Below are 24,207 nucleotides of genomic sequence, written 5' to 3' on the forward strand. Positions count from 1 at the left end.
GGATAGGCTGTCAGCATACAGCAGGATAATAACACCTATCACAAGCAGCGTAATACCATAGAAAGGGGAGGGGAGCCAGACAAAATACACAGTTTGGTGTTGACGCACATGAAAGCATTGACAAGTAACACAAAAAGTAGTGGATAAGCTATAATGGAGCTAAATGTGTGTGTTAGTTGTGGTGAAAAAAAATCAGCGTGATCCCAGCATTTCGTAGCATTGCTTAAAGCAGAAAAGTAAAGAGAACAATTGAGACGGAGAGCTGTGTCCCAAATATGACGTAAATACGAGTCTCAATTCAACCCAGAGTGTGTTACAGACCTAAATTTGATGTCGCTATCCATTGCCAAAATACAGATTGTCAACTTCCTTACATAAAATTCATCTGAAAACTGAGAGCGAAAACCTTTTTTTTTTTTTTTTCTCGGACACAGACAGAATTCAAATGCATTTCTCCTGCTAAGGTTTCTCTCTTATCTTTGTCTGTGTAGATTTTCTGAATAGACTTGCTTTCTCACTTGAGAACAAAGTATCTTGAACAAGGTCAAGAGATGGTTTTAGATGACCCTATCTTTGCTGACACACCTGGTTTTCTGCATGTTGCTGGTGTTTGAAAGTGGCACATGGAGATGCATACGGTAACAGTTACCCACTGACCCACTGAGCTACAGATGACAAAAGAGCTGCAGACAAATGTGATCACTGATGCCATCTCTCCTCATTGTCTGTCCCTCTTTGTTTTGCACAGACACAGAAGCACACATATCTTGAAACACTGAGACACCGTCACCGCTGCCATGATCTGATGTACTGAAATGTACATTTCACATCCAGAGAGAATGCAAGACAATATCAGTCTCAAAAGAAAGATAAGCCTTCAAATAAAGATTCCCAGTTTGATGTCTGGTCATGAAAGAAGGAAGAAAGAAATCACAAAGCACACAACGAAAGACACTATACATACTATATGACACATAATGCAGAGAGGGAAAATAATGTAAAAGCTCTTTAAATGTTTAAAAAAAACATCAGGATGTTAAAATGCTTGAAATAATCTGTTTCCAAAACTACATTTCTGAAGTCTGCAGGAAAACCAGAGCAGCCCCAAAGCCTCTATTCTAAGCACTATTCCTAAGCACAGAGTCAGCAGTAAACCTATTAAAAGAAAGATTTGTTGTTGTTTGCAGCTAACCCCAGTGTACCCCCTGAAACCCTGGTAACCCCTATTTAGGCACTGAGCTTCCTCTCATCGATCAAAGTGTGGTGCGCACAGTCCAGCAGCATGACACTGCTCCTGGAGAGCTTACAGCAGGTTTCAACTCTGACCCTCAAAGATGCACAGTGGCTGATTTGTATGTGTGTGAGTGTGCTTATGTTTGTGTGTGTGTGTGTGTGTGTGTGTGTGTGTGTGTGTGTGTGTGTGTGTGTGTGTGTGTGTGTGTGTGTGTGTGTGTGTGTGTGTGTGTAATATGGTGTAAATTCACAGTGGATCACCTTTTGGCTCGACACTAGCTCTTCGCAAAACTCAATTTCCTCCTGGAACGTCCGCAGATAAGCACTTTTAACCTCTGCAAACCTGCTGTGATGGAGGATACATGTAAAATCTGCAAGAAGATGAAAGAGCCTTTGTGTGTTTTTCTCTCCAGTATGTGCGTGTGTTTGTATGTTATACATTAACACACTCAAACACATCCCGTACACTTACCTACCGGTAACCAAAAACAAGGAAAAGCTGTTATGCCTCAGCTATCAGACTGTGAACATGCTGGCACACAGGTTGACGAATTGTTGAAAAGATTGTCAAGGTTTTTTTTTTGGTTTATGTGTGCATGTCTTTGTGTGTGTGAGATTGTGCATGTACCGGCCATAGAGTAGTGTTCCCAGTGAGAGAGGGAAGAGGTATCCACCACACAGTGCCTGGGGCCCTCTGGAAGAGATACTAAACAAGACCTTCCCATTGGGACACACACACACAGCCTGCAGCTGCATATGACCTACTACCCACCTCCTCACACACACACACACACACACACACACACACACACACACACACACACACACACACACACACACACACACACACACACACACACACACACACACACACACACACACACACACACACACACACACACACACACACACACACACACACTCATAAAGGGGTGGTAGTGTAAGATTGAAACTGACACATCATAAAACTCTAAACAGCTCACCCTATCTCCATATTAAGTATATATATTCTTTTTTTGGATGTACATTATTTTCACTTGTGTACACATGCTGTACATCAACATTTATAAACTACTGCAACTAACTGCTATACTATATAACTTGTGCATTTTCTTTAACCCAAAGAAAAGTTCTAAACTTTTTAAAACCATGGCACACCAGTGTTTAACAAACACATATTCTTGTACCCATTTTAACGTAGAAATATCCTCGAAAATATCTGTTCTTCGGAAAATATTAGTATTTTTTCTTTGGAAAGAAAATTGGGAAAAAAAATATTTTGGCACCCACGGGTCCTACAGCAGACAATGTGGGAAACATCAGATCCCGTGAATCAATTTTAAAGTTACCCTTTTTCAAATTGGCTTGTTTTGGAATACAGAAATCATCTTTTCTTTTTGAGACCTCCCGAAAAGAAAATCTATTTAAATAGGGCATATTGCAGCAAGGGAAGCGCATTTCTACCATTGATGGCATACAGTACCAATGATAAAAACAATGTGCTATGACCTTTGATGTATTTAAACTTGTTCTCATTCATCTCTGTCTTGTGAAACAATGGCGTGTGTTTTCCTAAAAGAAGCCTAAGGATGAACATATCTCCTTCGTATCATTCTCTGACTGACAAATAAAGGCTTTCTGCCAAGAGAAACTCAATGAGACCTCAATCAATATACTGCTACAAGGTTTACAAACGAACACAGAGACACAAATATACACACACACCACATGTATACACACAGACACACACAAAACCTCAACAATAGGGGATGATGTACAATTACCTTGAGCACATAACACTCAGCTGATGCTCATACAGTACCCCCCCCCCCCCCCCCCCCCCCCCCACACACACACACACACACACACACACACAGATGTGCACACGGAAAGACACTTAATATGCAAATAATATTTTTACAACAGGGACAGCACTACATTGTGGATGTGGACCACGGGGGGCAGATAGATAGATAAATAGGTCTCTAGATATCTGGCTTGGACCTCAGTTGATGAGATTTCACATAAGGCAGCAGTGTGCTGTTAGGACAGGGAATACCACCACAAAATAATGTTTTCACTGCCTCTGATCAATTTTTAATTTGGCCTGCTCAGCCGAGCCTTTGGCGGGCCTGGCCCCGGTAATTATGGTGGGTTATTGACAGCTGCCTTCCCGTGGGATGCTATTTAAAAGAGGTTTAACCCCAGAGCAAGTCCAGGCCCCACACCCGCCTTTGAAAGTGTCAAGTGCATTGATCTGAGCTGCAGGATGTACTGGGACCTTCCCACCTGGAGGTGCACATATACCTGTATATATGTGTGTGTGTGTGTGCGCGTGTGTGTGTGTTTATGTGAGTGTGTGTAAGAGAGAGAGACAGAGAGAGAGAGATTGCTAGCAGGGCAGCAATTACAAGGCCACGGTATAGGCGGAGCATCTTTTGACCCTTACACACACACACACAAACACACACACACACACACACACACACACACACACACACACACACACACACACACACACACACACACACACACACACACACACACACACACACACACACACACACACACACTGTGTGCTGTCCTCTGGCTAAACCTAGCTGTCTAGTTTTTCGTAACCACCTGATGCCCCGAGATAGGCTCTATGCAAACTGTATATACAATGTTATCAATTGGGTACACACGCACAGACATACACACACATATACACGTGCGCGCACACACACACACACGCGCACACAAACAGGTTAATTCATCGCTTGGGGGAAATTAGATGAACTAATGAGAAAGGAAGAGGAGGTAGAAAGGGGATTGGAGAGACAGGAAGAGAAAGAGAGAGATCTTCAAACCAAACAGGGTCATGACACAACACAAGCAGTAATGTATCTTTGCAACCAATGTGTTGAAAGGGATGACACACACAGGGCACAGCATTTAAAACATTGAGAGTCAAGGTAAGGATTTGTTTAAGTTTGTCTTAATTGTTTCCTCTTTCAGCCAAACATTGAAAAGACCCTTTTGAAAAAAACACACCTAATGTTTCTCTCAACGGGTCTCCAGTGTCAAACCTGGCTTACTATAAGGAGCAGGATGCTAAAAATTGGGAGATAGTATGGGGGGTATGAATGTTGGTTTTTGAATTAGTGATTTAAATATTAAATGAATGGATTTTTGCAGACAGCGTATAGTTTTTGTGATTTGTGTATGATTGTTTCTATATCTGTTTCAATGAATGTGCAGTTAACAAGTTGAAAAGAAGTCAGGATAGATATTGTGGATCAATTCATTCAAATTTTTAAATGAAAAAAAAACAAAAAACAGCACAGAATGCAACCGAATTAAAAACAGTTAAATTAAGACTTTTGACCATATGGAAACAACCAGATTACCCTAACAAATAAGCATTTTAAAAGCAGAAGGAAGCCAACGCTGTCTGCAGGAGAATTCTCATGGGACCAATTCTGAACTGTTTCAAGACGTTAAAGGAAGAAAAAAAAAGGGGGGGGGGCGCAAAGGCATCACCACAGTATTCATGCGTTCACAAACTTCCACAAGTTTTAAGTCCTACTCTTAACTCCTACAGCAACCAAAAGTTATGATCCCACCTTCCAATATTCCCTCCTTCCTCAATTATTCTGACTGTAACCCCACATCTTACACTCTCTCTCTCCCCCCTCCCTCAGTCCCTCCAAACCCCATGGCGCCCACCCTCCACCTCCACCATCTCAGTCTCAGGATGCAGAGCAGTGACAGGGCCAGAAGGTAATGATACAGCTGCCATGATGCAACAAGCAGACCTGTCGACTGTCAGGAATTGAAATCATGAAGGAATAAGCTGTCATTAAGAGGCCCTCTCCCAGTAGTGGAGCTGTCAGAAGCCTGCCTCCTGCCGATTCTCTTCCTCTCTACACTCCCGTCTCTCCTCTTCCAGTCCCTCCCCATTTGCAGTCACTCCCTCATCCTTCTCTCATTTCTTTCTCCCTGCTTCAATCTTTCCTGTACCCCACTTTTTTCCCTTTCTGCCTTCTTCCAACCAATCATAACTCTTCTTACTTTCTGCATCCCTCTCCTTCTAGTCAACCCCCTTTTCCTCCCATATCTGGTTATTGCTGGAGCATCCTACGCTCACCTGTCATTTTTCCACTAGGCTGTGGGAACAGCACAACTTCCATGTGCGAACACACACGCAAGTAAAGACAACATGCAGAGCAGGTCAGCAAAGACCTGCACACACAATGCAAAAATAAATCCCTTAACCCTATGTCACCATAAAGATTTACCTACTGTAGTTACATTTATGTATATCTCCATTTGTGTATGTTCTGGACCTTCTAACATGTCATGATCACTAAGCAGTCTGTCAAACTTGGGGATATACTCATACACAGAAGCATGGTGGTTAAGGCAGGAAGAGAACAGGTGAAGAGTAATGGGGCTTTCACACTTGCAGAAATCTCCTGAAAAACCCCAGGATATTTCCCGGAGGAGCTGTATGTAGAACGCAAACAGCCAAATTCTTCCATCGGACTTCACCCAGAGTTTCTCCTGCCGCACCCCGAGTATTTTTTCCGCAGCAAGTCCGAGTGGGCTGATGTGAGAACGCCGCAGGCTATTCTCCGGAGAATTACACAGAGTGTCTGCACGGCTGCATTATGTTTTCTGTTCATCCGTATGTTGTTCTCTGCTCATTTTTTGATGTTGTCATTCCGTTTAACTACACGTAGCATTGATATAAAGGCAGTTATTCTCATTATAGCGTCGTATAGCTCAGTGGCTTCTTCCGCTACTTCCGCATTGTTTTTTTTACATCACGTCTTACCTCTTCCCCCCCTGTCTGTCTTCAGCTGTGAGGAGCATATGTGAACAGCCAGGTCAGGAGAATCTCCGGAGTGGTCCTTCCGAAACTACCTAGATATTTTCTGGAGTTCATATGTGAAAACAGCGGTGCCCTAAATTTCACCCTGCGATCCCATGTGCATATGTTAATGTGTTGTGTGTGTGTGTGTGGGGCCAGATTAACGAACACAATCAGTTAATTTTTCCTAACGGAAGGGTGAGCGGACTCAAAGTTTCACGGAACATAGCTAGGACTTTCAGAGTGGTGCCGTGAGACAGGTTTGCAAACCCATACACCCTAGAATTGCACCACAGGCATACACACACACACACACACACACACACACACACACACACACACACACACACACACACACACACACACACACACACACACACACACAAAACACACACTCAAAAACACAATCTACAGAAGTACAGAGTCAAATTAAATGTAATATTTTTTGTGTGTCTGTGTGCTTGTTAATGTTTTGCAAAGCCACAAGCTCCCCCCATATTTGCTGAACGCACTCCATTTGACCCTTTGCTGCAGGCTTTGAATTTCCAATCAACTTCCCATGAGGAACTTCACACGAGTTGCACCAGGGGCAACAGATTCTAGCCAGAAAACATTTTTTGGGGAAAATAGAACCTCATTTAAGCATTAGACAGTTTATTTGGAAAAGTCCACATTTGACCCAACATAACACTTAACTGAAATTGTGAATCAAAAATATTGAGTTATTGTCATGGTGCAGAGTCAATAGCTCATATACTAAAGCAAATATATACACTGTACATATATATGCCTAGAGAAATATTGATAATTTAGTGTATACTATTGAATAGATGTTGACTCTCTAACTATTTTTTTTTATTATTTGTCTCATTTACTTGTCTTGTAGTCACTCATAAGTATCCACTGAAAACACTTCACCATATAACTACAATGGTTGTAAAACTGTTACTGTAATTTCACAGATTAGCTCATCCCCCTCTGCTTGCGAGGGATCCAATAAAAAAAAACCTACTGATGGCTGTTGAGTTGAGAGGAATCCAACATACTCTTGAAAGCCTTGCACAGGCTCAAGATTTTTAATTAGCCGTCCTTGAGATGGTCACATCACACAATCACTTGCTTTAAAATGTATCTTAATGCCGTGAGAGTGGATTATACTGACTGTATTTGCTGTATCATAGAGCTGTCATTTTTTGTCTGGGTCATTCATCAAACATGTTTTATCATATACATTAATGTAAAGAATGAATAACTATTTACTAACAACAGCCCAGATTCAATCTCTCAACATATTCCTTCAGATTGTACAGCTGCTCTAACTTCTGTCTAAGGACTAAAAAACACATCCTCACAAACTTGATGGCATGACATAATAAACCTCAAACATCCCCGTAATAGATGCAGACAGTAGGCATGAATTGACTGTAAATGTCCCTGCCTGTCTTTCCACTGCACAAACAGAGTAGACGGCCTGTGTGCTGTAAATGCCTGGATGATGATTTGTCAGGGTGGGAGAACACGATTTCTTGTTTACTATGATGAATGAGCAACACTCGCACTACACACACCGTGTTCTCTATATCGAAGCTGTCACTTTGGCTCTCTGCAGCACAACCCTGCCTTATCCAGCTGAAATACCAGCCAAGGTGACTATAATTCAAAGTCTTGGGGAAGCCGAATCATCTGTTAAACAACACAGGACACACACACGCACACACACAACCTAAACCTCTCCTGTTGTTGTACACCGCAGGAGAAGACTTTACACAGCAGTGAAAGTCTTTACTGCATTCAGATGGACAAAACGAGGGAGTGGGGGGGGGGGAGAGAGAGAGAGAGAGAGAGAGAGAGAGAGAGAGGGATCTCCCCTAAGTCAATTTAAACAACGGGGCGATGAAATTACACAGGTAGTCTTGGTCAGGATGACAAATGAACACAGGGATGGGGATGAAAATAAGAAGACAAGCAGGGCCACCAGTTGCTTGCTGACACACAGATGTATACACTTGTGTGTGATCATATGGTGGGGAAATAAAAACTAATCTATATTTTACATTACATTATCGCACCCTCTCTCTCAGCTCAGTGACTGTGAATACACAGGACAGCATGGGAATCATGAATCAAGGATGCATGAATGTTTTCTTGTGTAACAATAATCTTGTTGAGGTTTATGCTACATCTCACTAACAAGACAATATAAGTTTCAAGACTGGTGAAAGGACTGTAACGGTACCAGTTTTATTGAGGAGTATGGCACTCTGTTTGCACCTGTGAATGAAAGTCTGTTGTGTGACTATGTATTTATATGATGCTTTTATATGTGCAGAAACTGCTCAGCATCATACAATTTGTACGTGGCTTAGGGATGAAGTTTCCTTCCACCCCTTCACTTGTGTTAATTGTACAATGAAGTTAAACTGAATTTGGTCCATGCAGTACATCCAGAGTGTAAGCAACGCAAGCGCATAGCAACATCAAATTACCCACAATCACATTCAAAACTCCAGTCAAGTACAAGGAAACAAAATACCAAAACACTCATCTGTAGTATGCTTTCCACAGCCCCAAATACTCAAGCCTGCCCTTTGTGTTAACACTGTGTGTCACACATGTAACACCCAATGGGCAAATTCCTGTGGTACCTAAGAGCACATTATGAGCATGCTGCATGTGGCCCAAAAAACTCTTCATACCTCAGATGTATCACAAGAAAGGAAAAGTGAATGAGAAGGAAAAAATTGTGTTGTTTTGAAACGCATAGAGAAACAAAGGATGTGTCACAGGGGAAAATATGAGAAATATGTAAGAAAAGAAAAAAAAAACGAAAAGAAAAGAAAAAAACAATATCCTCTTTTGACATTTTTTGTCCTCAGCAGACATGTCCCTCTTCGTGAAACATGAAAACAAACATCTTGGATCAAAGATTAGAAAATCAGTTCAACATCTAACACCGTAGCTTGAACTTCTTTTGTTGTGTCCCCTACCTCCATGGCTCTGTTGATGAAGGGGATCTGTGTCCCTGAGTCCAGGTCCTGGTTGATGATGAGTCTACGGGCCCACTGACCTGCCCGCACCACGCCGCTGCCCTGGATCAGCACCAGCAGCTTGGATGGGTTGGACAAGGCATCTGGGCTCAGGTAGATAAAACTGGTGGGTTCATCGTCTGCAGCGTCAACCTAAACAATCAGGAAAACACTTGTTACAATCACTGTTAAAATGGAAAATGTAAACTTTTTCAGTTAATGTTCTTTCAGTGGTCAAACTGCTAAACATTACTTTTGAAACTTTAACTCGATCAAAATAAAAAATGTCACTTTTATGCAGAAGCAGTAAATGGTAAAAAAGCTAATTGTTATTTCATAATGTAAAGCTTTGATTTCCTGCTTCAGGGAATTTCCTCATAATAATAGTGAAGTTGCTGGTAATCAAAAAATCTGAAGTTTGAGCAGGAACTTCAATCTCATCTGAGGCCTTGGTAGTTAAAAAGTCATATACACCAGTTCACTAACCATCAATAATTATGAATAGAAAACAGCCTTTATGTGATTAAAACTAAGGCCATACAGACTGACAGAGAAGCTAAGATTGTGTCTTTTGGTGTGTGTGTGTGTGTGTGTGTGTGTGTGTGTGTGTGTGTGTGTGTGTGTGTGTGTGTGTGTGTGTGTGTGTGTGTGTGTGTGCGCATGCGTTCCGTCCACACCCCAATGCGTCTATGCATCCCTCCCAAGTATGGCTGGAAGAATCTCTACAGAGACAAACACTGTCCATAAAAGCCATGGGTGGCAGCTGCAAGAACTTAATCCAAGCAGACAAAGAGAGCCGAGAGGGGGAGAAAATCTTACCCTTTATTCTCTTGTGCTCCCTCATTCCCTCGCCCTATACTTGGCTGTGGTTAATCTTCTTAAAATCTGCGGTCACAAGTTCAATGCCATGCAGGTGGACGGACCCACCAGTAACACACAAATACCCACACATACACAAAAACACGCACACATTCGCTTGCAGTATACACACAGGCGAGTGGGGAGCAGAAAAGCAGAACAGAGCAATTTTCCAGAGGAATAATGAGATAAATAGGCCACGCAGATAAACCAGTAAAAGTGTATGGGGTCTAATGAAAGGCGCTGAGTCCCTGGCTATGTGATTTATGGACACTGTTAGTGCTGGGGCTAACTCTGCTCAGCTCCTAAACACCAGCGCTGCCTAACATCCCTATAAACGCAACCTGAAAAATGATCACAACTTTTAGAAAGGGAATGGAGGGGTAAAGGGGGGCAAAAAGAGACAAACATGCTTCCAAGCACAAATAAAAGGGATCAAGTGTGTGCTCTGAGCCGGGATGAGCTGGGCAAAGAATAACTCCATGATGGCGCAGTAGAAAGTCCCCTTCAGCGCAACTGAATGCAAAACAGATTAAGCATCGGCATGCTGTGCCTCTGCGCCTTTGAAATGACACGTCACAATACAGTTAATTTGTTGAGGAGACACTTTTGCACAAAGGATGCGAGTAAAAGAAAGAGAGGGAGTGAGTGAGATAGAGAGACAAAGACTGGTGGAGAATGAGCAGAGCTGACTCCTCACAATCCCCTTTTCTTTTCTTTTTTAAACAGGACACTCAATATTATAATCACACTCTGAAGCCAAAGAATTTACGTCAATTTTCATTTTTAATACTCGCTTTAATCTTCAAGGGCATTATCAAAGAGGAAAATGCCTCCTTTCACTCAGAGTACTTACTGGCAGGATTTCTTTAGTCATGTTGCACTTTTTCTCCAACAGCTCGTAAACATACTGAGTGATGATCTGGAGAGAGAAAAAAAGACACAGAACAAAGAAACACAGTCAAACATTACATTTAGAGTACAGTCTAATACAAGAATATTTATACACTCCTGTTGATACAAATCAATCCAACAAAAGCAGACTAAACTGTGTGTGTGAACAAGTAACAGCATCCTCTGTCATGCTTACAAACTGAATAAAAAAATACTATTCAAAACCCTTGTTTGCCCTCTGGTGTGTGTGTCTGTGTGTGTGTTTGTGTGAGCTACATGAAAGGGTCTGGATCATACTGTATGTGTGTGTTTCTGTGTGTGTTTCTGTGTGTGTTTCTGTGAATAACAGTGCAGTTAGAGTGTTGAGGTTGTTAGTGCCAGGAGAGGAAATCTCCTGTACAAGCGAAGGGCTGATGTAAGTTATGTTTATCCCCGCAGCCACAGCACTAAAGAACCTTGTATACCGAATCATTCCAACCTGGGGCCAAGCCTTTCATGGTTCAGTGACATTAACAACTTTCTTTTCCATTTTTCTTATTTTTTTTTCCTGCCTTCTTTTCTCCTCCTCACGTCGTGCTCAGCTGAGAAAGGAGAAAAGCGCTCCGTGGGACAGATTTTGATGTTTGATGGGTTGTGAGAGAAAGATAGAGAAGTTGTGATGGCACACGGCAAAGAACATGACCACAGCAGCGAGTCGCGTTCATGCTGTGATGCTGTTTCATTAATAAATGCTACGATAGACTCCCTGTCCTGGACATGTTCTGACATGAGATGATAGTCTGACGGACCACAGGGAGAGCGAGCATGAAGCTGTGTAGCTCTGATACGTTTCACTTTGTGTAACTTTTGAAGCGTCAGACTCAGTAGAATGTGGGGAAGAATGACATGATGTTCAGACCTGTGGAAAGTTTGATTTACTTTGATTTAATGATTACAGGGAGGTAGACATTTACACTCTCACGGTGAAAAAGAGGGAACATTAAAAAATATTTGCACAATGTAAATACCAGTATCAGAAATTCTAAAACTTCAACCTACAGCTTCAGCCTTTACTATAAAGTTCAGACATTCACAAGCACTAGAGGATTTTTGGGAACTAAAAAACGACATTAACTGAAGGTTAGCAATAAAGATACAAAACACAGACACACAGAATTTCATGCAGTATGATGATCTCTACTGTAGCTATTCCTAAAAAGCAAGAAAGTTTCACTAACATGACAGCATTTCTCAAAATTGCAAAGAGAGCAAATCTCTACCCTCAAAGACAAACTTTACCAGAACCAAAATAAAAAAGGTTAGAACCTAGATGTAAATAAACTGATGGGATAATTGTGGGACATGATCTGCTTAGCGTGTGTATTTTTTGTACACAAAAATATTTGTATGACCGAGTTCTAACATTTCACAACAATGAAATTGTGCATTTGTGACATGTTCCAAACTCTACATCTTTGTAAAATAGCAGAAATTTGTCTCTTCACCTTGAAACCTTTTGGTATTTAGTCAAAGGTGAATTCTACTGATAATCATATCGTCACACCCTTTTTATGCCAAAAGAAAGTCAATGCTAACTTAATGTACTGCTTTCAAAACAACATGCAAGAATAACATTACAGACTAGACACATATTGGCCTTATGACAGCCAATCAAAGTCCAGCATACGACCAAATTAGACCATCGATTCTTCATTTTGACCCGTTGAAGGAGGGAAAATACAAGGAGAGCTAAAACATCTCCACCTCAGCCCAACCCACCAACAGCTAATTCACTAAAATGTCAGCCGGTCTGATGAAGACTAAAATGATTTGGGGCTTCAGTATGCTAGTGTTTAATGACATCAATAAGCCTCACAGGAAATTTCATTTGCACTACGTTATTTGTTCAGTGCCTCAGGTGGCTCGAAAACCCACTGATATGGAATGAGGAGAGAGACGAAATTGTGGAAAGAATGCAAGACTTTCTCTGTGTTAATGCATTTCCACGAATACAAGGAAGCAGCTGATCATAAATAAAAAGCTTGCAAGTTTGTTTATATGCTGTGTGTACATCTGTATCTATCTTCTAGTTTATATTGAAAGTTGGTCAACTTCTACCAAGCAAAATCAAAATCAGAACAAAGAGTACCGTTTCACAGGAAAATGGGATTGGCTTAGAGCAGAAGTATACAACTATAGGATAAAAAAAAATCATATTATACACATACACACACATAGTCAGAGCTAACCTCTTTCCGCGTGGGCCTCTGAGTACTATGTCTCAGCAGCTGATCAGTACCATAAGAAAAGCCTCTTTGTCACCTAATTACCAGTGTGTTATTAGTGCTTTAATGAAACGCCTGCAGGAAGCAGTTGAGTGGCTGCATCGCGACTTCAGACGGTAGGATAAGCATAAGGAGAGGTTTCGGCAAATAACAGAAGGAAAGGCAGGGGGAAGAGAGGGAAGATAAAAACAACTATATTCAAACCAAAAGGTTTTATGAACAAAATGTCTTATCTGTAACAAATTTAAATTGTCATCTATACTAATAGATGGGTTGCAACTGTATAGCGTGAAGTGTGAATTTACTTTACATCATCTAAACTGGGGGACAAAGTCCAAGAGAGGACATTTAACCTCCAAAGACACAGAACAATGACCCTGACTGACAGTTTACATTACAGCTGTCACTTTTGGAGCTATCTAGTTAAAAAAAAAAAAAAAAAGCAAGGACATCCGGATGATGATGAAACCTCAAACACTAATGTTTCCTTCATGACAGTGAGAGCAAATGTGGGAGAGTCTGCGGTGAGGTCAGCGCTGGCTGTGCTTTGTTTGTGTAGAGGAAGCATTGTGGCGATGAAGCAAGTAGAGCAGGATCAGGGAGGAAGGAAGGGACTTAAAGGAGGGCTCAGCGGGAGGAAAGAGGGAAGACAAGAGGGGAGAGGAGGAGAGGTAATCCCTGGGAGCCAGAGGTTGGTGCCAGCTCCCACTGCGGTGAACAGCTGAGAGGATGGATGAGTGAAGCAAACAGTAAAATACTTGGTCTTTAAAACACTCTTTTCGACTGGTGTGCTGTGACATCAACTTTCTTCAAACACCTGGCCATCCCCATAACAATCTCCTCATCACTCTCAATCACACACAAAGCCAAGGTCTTAATGAAGAACATTGTGGCTGCAAGTTGATATGTCTTTTAAGTCCTCACTGTGCACATTTATCAGATAATGTGAGTGCATGAGTTTGTGCTCTTGCACTGATTGCAACAGTCATGCCTGGTTTGGCTGATCGGACCCAAGGCGTCAAGGAGATCATGTTTCCTGGGCACATACAGGACAGGAAGACTAGGATAGATAAAGAGGTGGGGGTGACGAAAAGATGAGGAAGGGGGGTAAGGGAATAGAGGAAGGCAGGAATGAAAAAAAAGTAGAAGAAGTAGTTAAATGGTAGGATAGTCAACAAAAAACAAAGAAAATGAGGTAATTACAAAGAAGGAAGAGGACTAATGAGATGAAAAGAGCCCAGAGAGACGCTTTGATGATGACCTGATGTTTATCAGGGTCAGCATTAGTTTTATGGCGATAGATTAAATGGTCTATTAGAACAGTTTCAGGCCAGATGCTGACGGTGAACTAAGTAATCAATCAATTAATAGACACAAAACACATTTCCAAAAAACCTCTGGATGTGTCCAGTCACAGTTGCAAAGCTGTTTTTAAGGCCTTGTGAGCCTCTTAAATAACGTAATTGGAGACATTTTTGAAACCTATTGCGGCCCGTAGAGCCACACTTGTTTATCTCAGTGTCAGCAATGAGCACACATATACTCAAGGCAGCAGCATATATAAAGAAACACATGTTCAGTCACACACACCTCTTGTCTCTGTAGTCCAGAGCCCCCTTCCAAAAGCCACTTAGCCATAGAAACCAGAGAACAAGAAGAGGCATCAAAGCAGTTTATATAATGAAACTGAAAGAGCTGTCCCTTGCTGTATCACTGACTGCACCCAGGAAAGCATTCCCTCTTCTCCAGAGAATAGAGGAGATGAAGAAAAAAAGGGGGGGAAAAAAAGAAAAAGAAAATCCCCCCGAACAATGCAGCACAACAATGGCGACAACAAAAGCAAAGTACACTCAGAAAGAGAGTGTGAAAATGAGAGAGAGCATGAGGCAATAAAAAGGTTGTTTATTTTAAGTCAGCCTCGTGTACCAACAAAAAGTGGTTTTAAAATAGGGCCTATTGTTGTGAATTTTTGATCTGTCAGTCCACGTGGGAAACAAAGAAAGAGAGAGAGAGAGAGAGAGGGAGAGAGAGTGGTGTAATTCCCATGAGGTCTCTGTTACTCTTCTGTCAGAGAAGTGAGGGGCTCTCAAGGGGAAGAGAAAGTTTTCAGACGCAGACTGACAGACTGACTGTTTACACTCACACAGATATCCATCTCTCTGTCACTCCCTCCCTGCACTCCTCCCCCTAATGGCATCATAATGACCTCCTTAGGTGTTAACTGAGAAGTCGACAGAGGTCTAATTCAAAGCAAAGTACTGTACACCACCGTGGGTGCCGGCAGTAGCGACAGATGCCAGCACTGTAACTACCAGCCCTCCTGCCTTTTCCCTAACACCCCCCACCCACACACACACACACACACACACACACACACACACACACACACACACACACACACCAAACAACCAGCCCCCTGTCCAATTCGCTTCTCTTTCATCACCTTTAATCCACCTCACCTACTCCCTGAAACCATTTTTGTCTGACTGTGTCTGCTTCCTCCTAAATGCTCTGAGCAGAAGCTGTAGCAGCAGTGTTTAAGTGTTGTGGGACTGGAGACATGATGGCAGTCAGTGACTCCAGGCAGACAGCTGTCATTTATAGTCACTCTTTAGAGAGATCCCATTAGATTCCAAACAGAATGGTCCACGACTGGTATGGGGCCTCCTGATTCTTTAAGTACAGTATGGAGGCCTCTCTACGGGGTTCCCACAACATGACTGCACCATCATTTATGAAGTAATTCATTAGACTTGAGTAAGTTCAATATCCAATCATTAATTAGTGTTGTCAATCTAAATGTCTTAAGAGTAATGTCTTCCTGCTTCAGAAAAAACTAACAAAACGCAAACAACACAATGTTTGAAATAATTTAAATTGCAGTATAATGTAATATCATATAATGCAGTATAATATAATATTCTAAAAAAGGCACGAAAAGCCCAAAATAAATCTTTAAAAAAAAAATATATATATATATATATATACAATAATGAGCTACTAATATTTCATTATTAACAATTGTTATTCCACTTCTCCTCAGTATTTTGCTCAAGAGCGCTTCAGCAGAGCTTCACCGTTGGCCAGCTGGTCACTGATATGACAACATCAAGCATCCATTATGAGGAAACAGAGGGAGACAGAAGAAGAAGAAAAGATAACAGAGAGACAGTGGAGAGTATGGGAAACAAAGAGAGAGCGAGTGAGTGAGAGAGAGTGAGAGAGAGAGAGAGAGAGAGAGAGAGAGAGAGAGAGAGAGAGAGAGAGAGAGAGAGAGGGGAAATGAAGAGACAGAAAGAAAAAGGAGAGAGAGAGAGAGAGAGACGGTTTTCTAATTCAGCCATCTGGCTAGCTTTACTTCATTATAATATTCTGACTGTGTGTGTATGTGTGTGTGTGTTTACAAATTTGTGAGTGTCTTCCATCCCACAGATGCAGGCAGAGCAGAGAAGAATCCTCATTTATTAACAGCTTAATAGAGCTCCATCTGGGCCAGACCCTATGCTTGTCTTCTATCAGAGAGATTCATCACCCAATCACAGGAATTAGACTACAACTGACACCTACACAGACCGAGGTGACCCTGCTGCATCTTGCGACACTGTTCAGATAGCCTGCCTGTACCTAGCTGTAGTACAGTCAGAACCATTACAGTCAGAAAAAAAGGATGGAAAATGTCAGCTTGGTGCTCTCACTGCTGATTTTTTTAAATCATATTTACATTTGTCAAATCAGAATACAGAAGAAAGAGCAAAAACCTCAACACGTAACACATTAGACCAAGAAAAAACTATTCATAAACTAGAGCTTCTGGGTACTTTACTTAAGTACTTATAGAATCCACTCACAACACAAAGGGATGTTTTATTTGCAGAAGTTATATTTTTCCTACTTATCTACAAACAAGAGAAATCCTTTCCGGTGCTCATGCTGCACCTCAGACTACACGGAGATACATACTACATGCATTCTAAAGAGCTGTGGGTCAGCTTTCAGTGTAACACTTTCTCAGGTGTTTAACTGCAGCCCAGGTGCCTGAGAGCAAAAGTGCCCAAGCACAACTTGGCTTTCCATTTATTTCACCTAGAATATACTTGCAGCCCATATTGTTCATACAAAGGGTATGTTTTAAAGCTCTCAAAGACAGAATCTATAATCATGTGAACATATAGATAGATCGATATTTACGTATATTGGAAACAGTTTACTTTTGAGGGATGAAAACCGAAGACTAAAAAAAGTATCTCCTGCTCTAGTGCCAGATTTGGTCGCATATCTCGCTCTCTTTTTTTGCTTGGAGGCCATCACACCAACATCCTCATTCTTCCTCTTTCTATCCGTCCCCCCATTCAGACAAGGCTGAAGTGCAAATTGGACATCTGGTGCTGTGATGTGTCTGACAATACAGCCGCCACCCCATAGCCCTCTCACACATAGAGAGAGAGACAGACACACACATAGAGAGAGAGACAGACACACACATAGAGAGACACACACACACACACACACACACACACACACACACACACACACACACACACACACACACACACACACACACACACACACACACACACACACACACACACACACACACACACACACACACACAGAGCGATGGACAGAAACAAGGCAACCAAAAGCAGGAGGATTTCATTTTAAATGAGAGCGTAATAAGTTGCTTTACATTAGACATTAAGGCAAAATAGATATACATATGTGTATAATCATTAACAAAAGTATTTATAGCTACTTGAATATTAAGTACTTTTTTTTAAGTACTCAAGTCTGCCTGGAAAGATAAAATAACCTATAAACAGTAAAATATAAACTAAGTGCAGCTTCATTGTAGGGCAAGATTTGATGTAACTTAAATGTAACTTGGATGCAGTTAATAAAGGGAATTATCTTTACTAGCTACAGTCAGAGAAGACAACAAGTTTCCAAGTAGTTTACAACAGGTTTTTGTAGAGCTTTAACACTGAAAGCTGCTTCTCTGTGTTTAGTTTTGACTTTAGAAACAGCCGGTACATGAAGCCCAGATGATCCGAGTGGAAATTGATTATGCCCAAACGGTGCTTTATGAATCAACAGTCACAGTAAAGTTAATTATTTTACATAAAGGAAGCCATTGTAAAGATCTGAGGGCTGTGATAGAAACCCATCTATTGAGAGGACCTCTAGAAGCAGCTTTCTAAATCAGCCTGCCAGAATTAGAACAGGTGAGTCTACTTAAAACGAAGACATGGATACGATTTCTAACTCCCACTGAAACGGATGTCCTTTCATTATGTCATGTGAGACATAAGGCTAACTTTGTCATTTACATATTGTGGATTTTAACATGCAGCTGCATTTCATTGTTCTTCTTTCGTTCTGTCTCTCCTTAAACGGAGACAATATAGTACATCCAAACATCAATTTGTTCACTCTATTAACTATTGCTTACTAAATCTTGTTGAATTTTAATATTGTATAATTATTTGTGACTTCTGCAGAATATGATCCAACATTTTGCGCGTTCCATAATCAACAATATAAAGAATGATTTGTCATTTTTCTTAAACACAGACTGTGGCTGATTTATATCAAATTTAATCTACAATCCACATTTATTTGAGCACATTTTGTTACTTTTCTACTGGTTAAAACATAAATAGGGGCAGGAAGTCAAAAATATTAGCCTAACTCAGGGCCAAACTTACAGGAATACGAGGAAGTATGCCCTTCAGTCGAAAGTAGAGGCTTATGATGAGCTGAGAATGTTTTCACGATTTCTTTTATCACAGACCATAGCACCTAGAATGCAGTGTATTTATTGTTTTACTTATTGTGTTCCTTATCTTCGTGTCTCCCATATTTTAAAATTAGTTTTCTGCATAGCTGCATGTGAAACTTTCCTCCTTTTATGTCATTACATAAAATCACCTCGAACGATTTACCCGGAGGTAGAATGTCAGCAGTGACTGTGTCCCTCCTTTGGCCATCCACTAGATGTCCAGAGTCAAAGTTGGATGTGCTAAATCCAAAATCCATTCCACTCTTGCAATCATCTTAAGGAATTGCATCCAGAAGTTTCCAACAGGTAGGCATCAATTCCTAGGTTTTAGTAAGTCTTTGAGTCTGTGCACTTGATTGGTTCTGAAGAGATGCATGTCCGGGGGGCTGATCATGAACATTGGGCTGTGCTCTGGAGTGATCTGGGCCCATAATATTGTTTGAGTAGAAAGTTACTCTACATTTACCCTAATGACATACAATATCTTCCTGCCGGATGTATTTAAAGATGAAGAGGAACGGGATAAAACAATAGATCAACAAACAAAAGTATTTTTGGCCAGCAAACCCAGGAGTGATCAGCAAGGTATGCTTGTGTGAAATACTCATAGAAAGGCTGACTAAGCAGAATAACCCACTTTACTACCAAAGGCATTCTATTCAGTTGTGCCTATTTATAAAGGAGCATATTTCTTACCAGTACAAACAATGCATCTGCACTTACAAGCTTTACAAGGTAGGATATTCATTTTCTTGAATCATCTGTGGCCTAAAACAACAGACAGGTAATAATGCTTCTTCAGGTAGTGCTCCTTTCTTCTCAGCCAGTTAGTCTCCTGCAACACAGTCACAGTATCTGTCCTCTTTACACAAGCTCCTATCATCTCTTTACACAAGCTCCTATCATCACTGATTGACACAGTTTCCTTTTTTCTTCTCTTAAGAAAATACTTCTGTCCATTTTTTAATCAGAGTTTGTGAATAATATTTGCATAAATCCTGCTTGATGATTTTTTTGTATGCTCCAAATGTTTGGCCCCCCTCGGATTTCTCCACTTTTAGTTTAAATGTTTGTGTGTTCTTTCAGGGCCTCTGTTTGCAAGCAACCAAATGTTTGTTACTAAAGTCTTTTTAGATGCTGGAAGATAGTGCCTTAGCAGGCAAAAGAAGAGAGGGGAAATAAAGCCTTCACAGAAGGCTGACTCTCAAAGGAGCGACTGTATACCTGCATTAGAAATAATAAAAACACACAGGTAATCCCACAAACGGCTCTATCACTTTGCTTTGAACATCAAAGACTGAACGCAATTAAAAGCAACATAGCAGGGGATGCAAATAAAAAACTGATTACAAAAGAACATTGTCTCATTATCTTAATGGATATTGCAGTTGGTTGTACTACTGAAGTAAGTTAGAGGTGAACTTTACAATGGAGTGTGATTTGATCGATGGTGTTGTAGTTTGACTCCACGTGGGTATTTTGGGGTAAGAAATCCTTAAAATGCCACAGACAAAGTAGCTTTCAGTGTCTATGCAATATATGTAAAAAGCCAAAAATCCATCTGCCTCACGCCATTATAATTAATACAATATAAAATAATTGGTATGTTAACTCTTCAATGAAGCAACAAGAAGGCAGCATCTTGAAATGTCATGTTACCAAAAATTTCAGGTAATAAATATTAAATAGTAGGGATGCAACAATACAGTCAGCCTGCGGTTCAATATGTATGTACCTTGGTTTTCTGTTCAGCTTGTTTCTTAAGGCCCGGGCTGTTGGAGTGTTTCTTTGGTATTCTGTTCTTTGGAGTTTTTACGCAATTTTACAGGAACAGCAAGGGGCTACGAAAAAACAACTTTTTTATTCCAAACTGATTTCTTTATTTTACTTTACAACAAAACAACCTCTCCAGTTATACACCTTCCTGGTGTATGCTGTATAGTCTCAGTGAGTAGGTGGCATAATTTAAGTAGTGCGATGAGTAGACCCGCTGTACAAACAGGAAGACATGTCAGTATTATGAAATATATATTTTTTTAAATGTTTGCCGACCTTCACACAAAAACAAGTCATAAAGCATTGATATTTCATTCTGTCGGGTTACTTTTTGTTTCAAACATTGCTTTGTCTTTTCTCCGTTCACTCTCACCTCGTCTGCATGATGCAGGAATCACCTGCTGGCTGCATGTGTGTAACAATCAGCAGCTTCATGTTAGTAACGTTACAGCCTGCTGTATAGTCTTTGCTGTAAAGACAAACTCTGTAAGGGTTTCCAAATGAGTAGGCGACACATGTAAAACAATTTGACTCTGAGGAAGCCGTAGTGCATTGAAAAGTTAGTCATTTGCCTTAAGTGATTTGTGTGCTCTAGTATTGTCTTTGGATCCTGTCTGAAAGAAGGCATCCACTGAATTATATTTTTTGTACGTCTAAAGTCCTCTGAGAACACCAACCTCCATTTTTGGAGTGGCTGAAGCGCAAGAGTTTCCTTCCTTCCAGTCTTGTCCGCTTCCCCCAACCTTAAGTGCATGTGATACCCAGCGCATGGACTCACTGCCACACACAAACAGAGCCAACTCGGAGAGGAATACATGCATGTTGGCTAGTGTACGCAAAACTGAAAGTCTGCAAGCAACAAGAGAGTAGTGAACCGCCCTTATTTAGAGAATTGTTGCATCCTTTCATAATAGACCCAAAATCTGGAAAGTTGCAAAAAAGGTTTCCTTGATTTATTTAATATTCCTCAAAAAAGGTACATAGCTGTTACCTCCCCAAGAGCTTCATATCGTTTCTGATTCCAGCGGTGGAGATCCTCCCTGGCGTTGAATACAAAGGGCTCTCTTGATTTTATATGTCTGAGCTGGCCATCTGTGAAGAAAGAGAAATTGTAAGGAAAAAAACACATCTGTAATGATAACTGACACATGAATTTGTCAGAAAAGGTGGCAGATCACTACTTCTGAAGGAAAATGCAAGATCATTTCCATCTAAAAGATAAGGCAAACTAAGCTTGTCCAGTCAGGGTTTATTCTCGCTAATCTTCTATTTTGCTCTCTTTTGGTCCCTTTGCTTTTTTTTTTTTTATCCCTCCCTCACTCAACCCCCAGCTCCCCATTTGGCAGGTACAAGGCCTGTGGATGCAGCGGCGTTCTTCCAGTCACGACTATAACATCCTTCTGGGTAGTCTGGTAGGCCAGTGCTGGACAGCTGGTATGGTAAAAAAAATCGTTGCCTCTATCCCTCTTCTCCATCCCTCTGAAAGCATCTCCCCTTCCTCTTCAACTGTGTCAAACTCCCTCTTCTTCCTTGCTCATTCTGGCAGCAGGCCACAAGCCTGTCTCTGCCATTTCACCTGGAACCTCCAAGAGCAAAGACTAAAGGAGGTGTGGGAAAGGGTTGCAGCACATTCACGCTTGCGTGTGTGTGTGTGTGTGTGTGTGTGTGTGTGTGTGTGTGTGTGTGTGTGTGTGTGTGTGTGTGTGTGTGTGTGTGTGTGTGTGTGTGTGTGTGTGTGTGTGTGTGTGTGTGTGTGAGGTAGGCTGGCACACATTAGCCACCAAGACAACTGCTCCTTGCAATTCCTTTGAGGTTGCTGACTGTCTGGGTATCAGCCAAACACCCTAACTAGCACAGCTTACACAAACACAAACACACAACTGCATGCACGCACACACACACACACTGACACACAACAACAGAGAAGCAGATCCAGCCAGGAGGGCCAGGTGCAACTGTGTGTGTGTGTGTGTGTGTGTGTGTGTGTGTGTGTGTGTGTGTGTGTGTGTGTGTGTGTGTGTGTGTGTGTGTGTGTGTGTGTGTGTGTGCGTGTTTGTTTCTCTAAAATGTTACGATTGCATTTACAACACAACACCCGACTGAGGAGAGACAAAAGCTCTTTGGGACAATTTTTAAGTGATTTATTGTAAATCCAGGCAAACAGAGGAGTTTGTATCATATCCAGGTTTTATTGGATATAAAACTATCATAAGACGGGAAAACGCTGTTCAGAAATGGTACTGCTTTTTCTTTAATACCAATTACCCTTGTGTGTCTGTGCAACCTCTGTGTTTATACCTTAGCAATGAGCCCATCGATCCTGGGGTTGACATTACAACACAATAAAACACTAAAGAGTGTTAAATTTAATTTTGACCTTTATGACTGCAGCATCTGTAAGAGCTAAACCACCGAAAAGTACACATACTTAACCCAAATAGCCAGGGGGCTCTCATACTTCCTCAATTATTGCACAATGTGAGGAAACCCATCTAGGATATAAATAAATATAATACCTTCGCAAGATAAAGAATGCAAAAGCACTTTTTCATCTCCTTCTAAATTGCCACCATTTTTGCCCCTCTATCAATGTGATAAATCTTTCATGGCTAACAAACTGTTTATCCAGCATTTATTTTTATGGAAAGTTGTTAGACAACCTGCAATCAGGAATCTAGGTTTGTCATCATGTTGCATTAAAAAGCAGAGTGGTGCCTGCAGAGGTGGAGCAGGAGACGAGTGAAAAGTAAGGATAAAGCAGTGTGCACAAAAAGTACCTTGAAGGAAATCAATTATACATTCATGCAGGGATGAGGATCTAAACACTACTGCCTAAGAGAAGGAAGAGAGGAGCTATAATGAAATCCTACTGTAGGAAAGGGGTGTGCGTGTGCAGGCAGGAGGAAGCATCATGTGTGTATGTGTGTTTGAATATGAGCTAGGGGGGGGTGATCAGCTCCATTGCCTCCCCCAACACATCCTCTCAGAGGAATAACGTTTTCTCAACTTTTCTCCTCTTTTCTGTCATAATTAGCATTCTGTTCTCAATTTGGCCGCTTAATTAGGTGTACATAACCTTGGATTTCCAGTAATGGAAAACTGGAGGGCTAGCAAGATGAAGCCATCATCTTCAGTGATTAAGATACCTGCAAACTATTGTACACAGCCTCGTCTGTATTCACATCATTACATGGTCAAATTAACATTTTTGTTCCACCTGTCTCGGGCAAAAGGTAGCTTGGGTGTAGCTATAGAAATACCCGAGGGCCAGAGGGAGTGTGAAATGCTATCCTTGAGAAACAGGCCTGAGTGGAAATTGACAAGACATACAGATGAGTAAGTGTGTGTGTGTGTGTGTGTGTGTGTGTGTGTGTGTGTGTGTGTGTGTGTGTGTGTGTGTGTGTGTGTGTGTGTGTGTGTGTGTGTTTTTTTGAGAGAGAGAAGGAGGGAGAGAGAGAGAGAAAGAGAGAGAGAGAGAGAGAGAGAGAGAGAGAGAGAGAGAGAGAGAGAGAGTTGGGTGGG

The 24,207-nt window shown here is 41.2% G+C and overlaps 1 protein-coding gene across 2 annotated transcripts in view; it reads right to left on the reverse strand.

Moving 5' to 3' along the window:
- The window catches only part of arb2a (ARB2 cotranscriptional regulator A), a 145,415-nt gene that overhangs the window by 115,302 nt on the left and 5,906 nt on the right, over nucleotides 1–24,207 (reverse strand). For both annotated transcript variants that reach the window (XM_065965385.1, XM_065965387.1), the window contains exons 4-6: nucleotides 21,677–21,777; nucleotides 10,829–10,894; nucleotides 9,076–9,267 (exon numbers count right to left, since the gene is read on the reverse strand). In XM_065965385.1, the coding sequence (XP_065821457.1) occupies nucleotides 9,076–9,267; nucleotides 10,829–10,894; nucleotides 21,677–21,777 (359 nt within the window). The remainder of the gene's footprint in view (nucleotides 1–9,075; nucleotides 9,268–10,828; nucleotides 10,895–21,676; nucleotides 21,778–24,207) is intronic.

This window comes from Labrus bergylta, chromosome 2 (genome assembly GCF_963930695.1).
Source record: "Labrus bergylta chromosome 2, fLabBer1.1, whole genome shotgun sequence".
Lineage (NCBI taxonomy): Eukaryota > Metazoa > Chordata > Actinopteri > Labriformes > Labridae > Labrus > Labrus bergylta.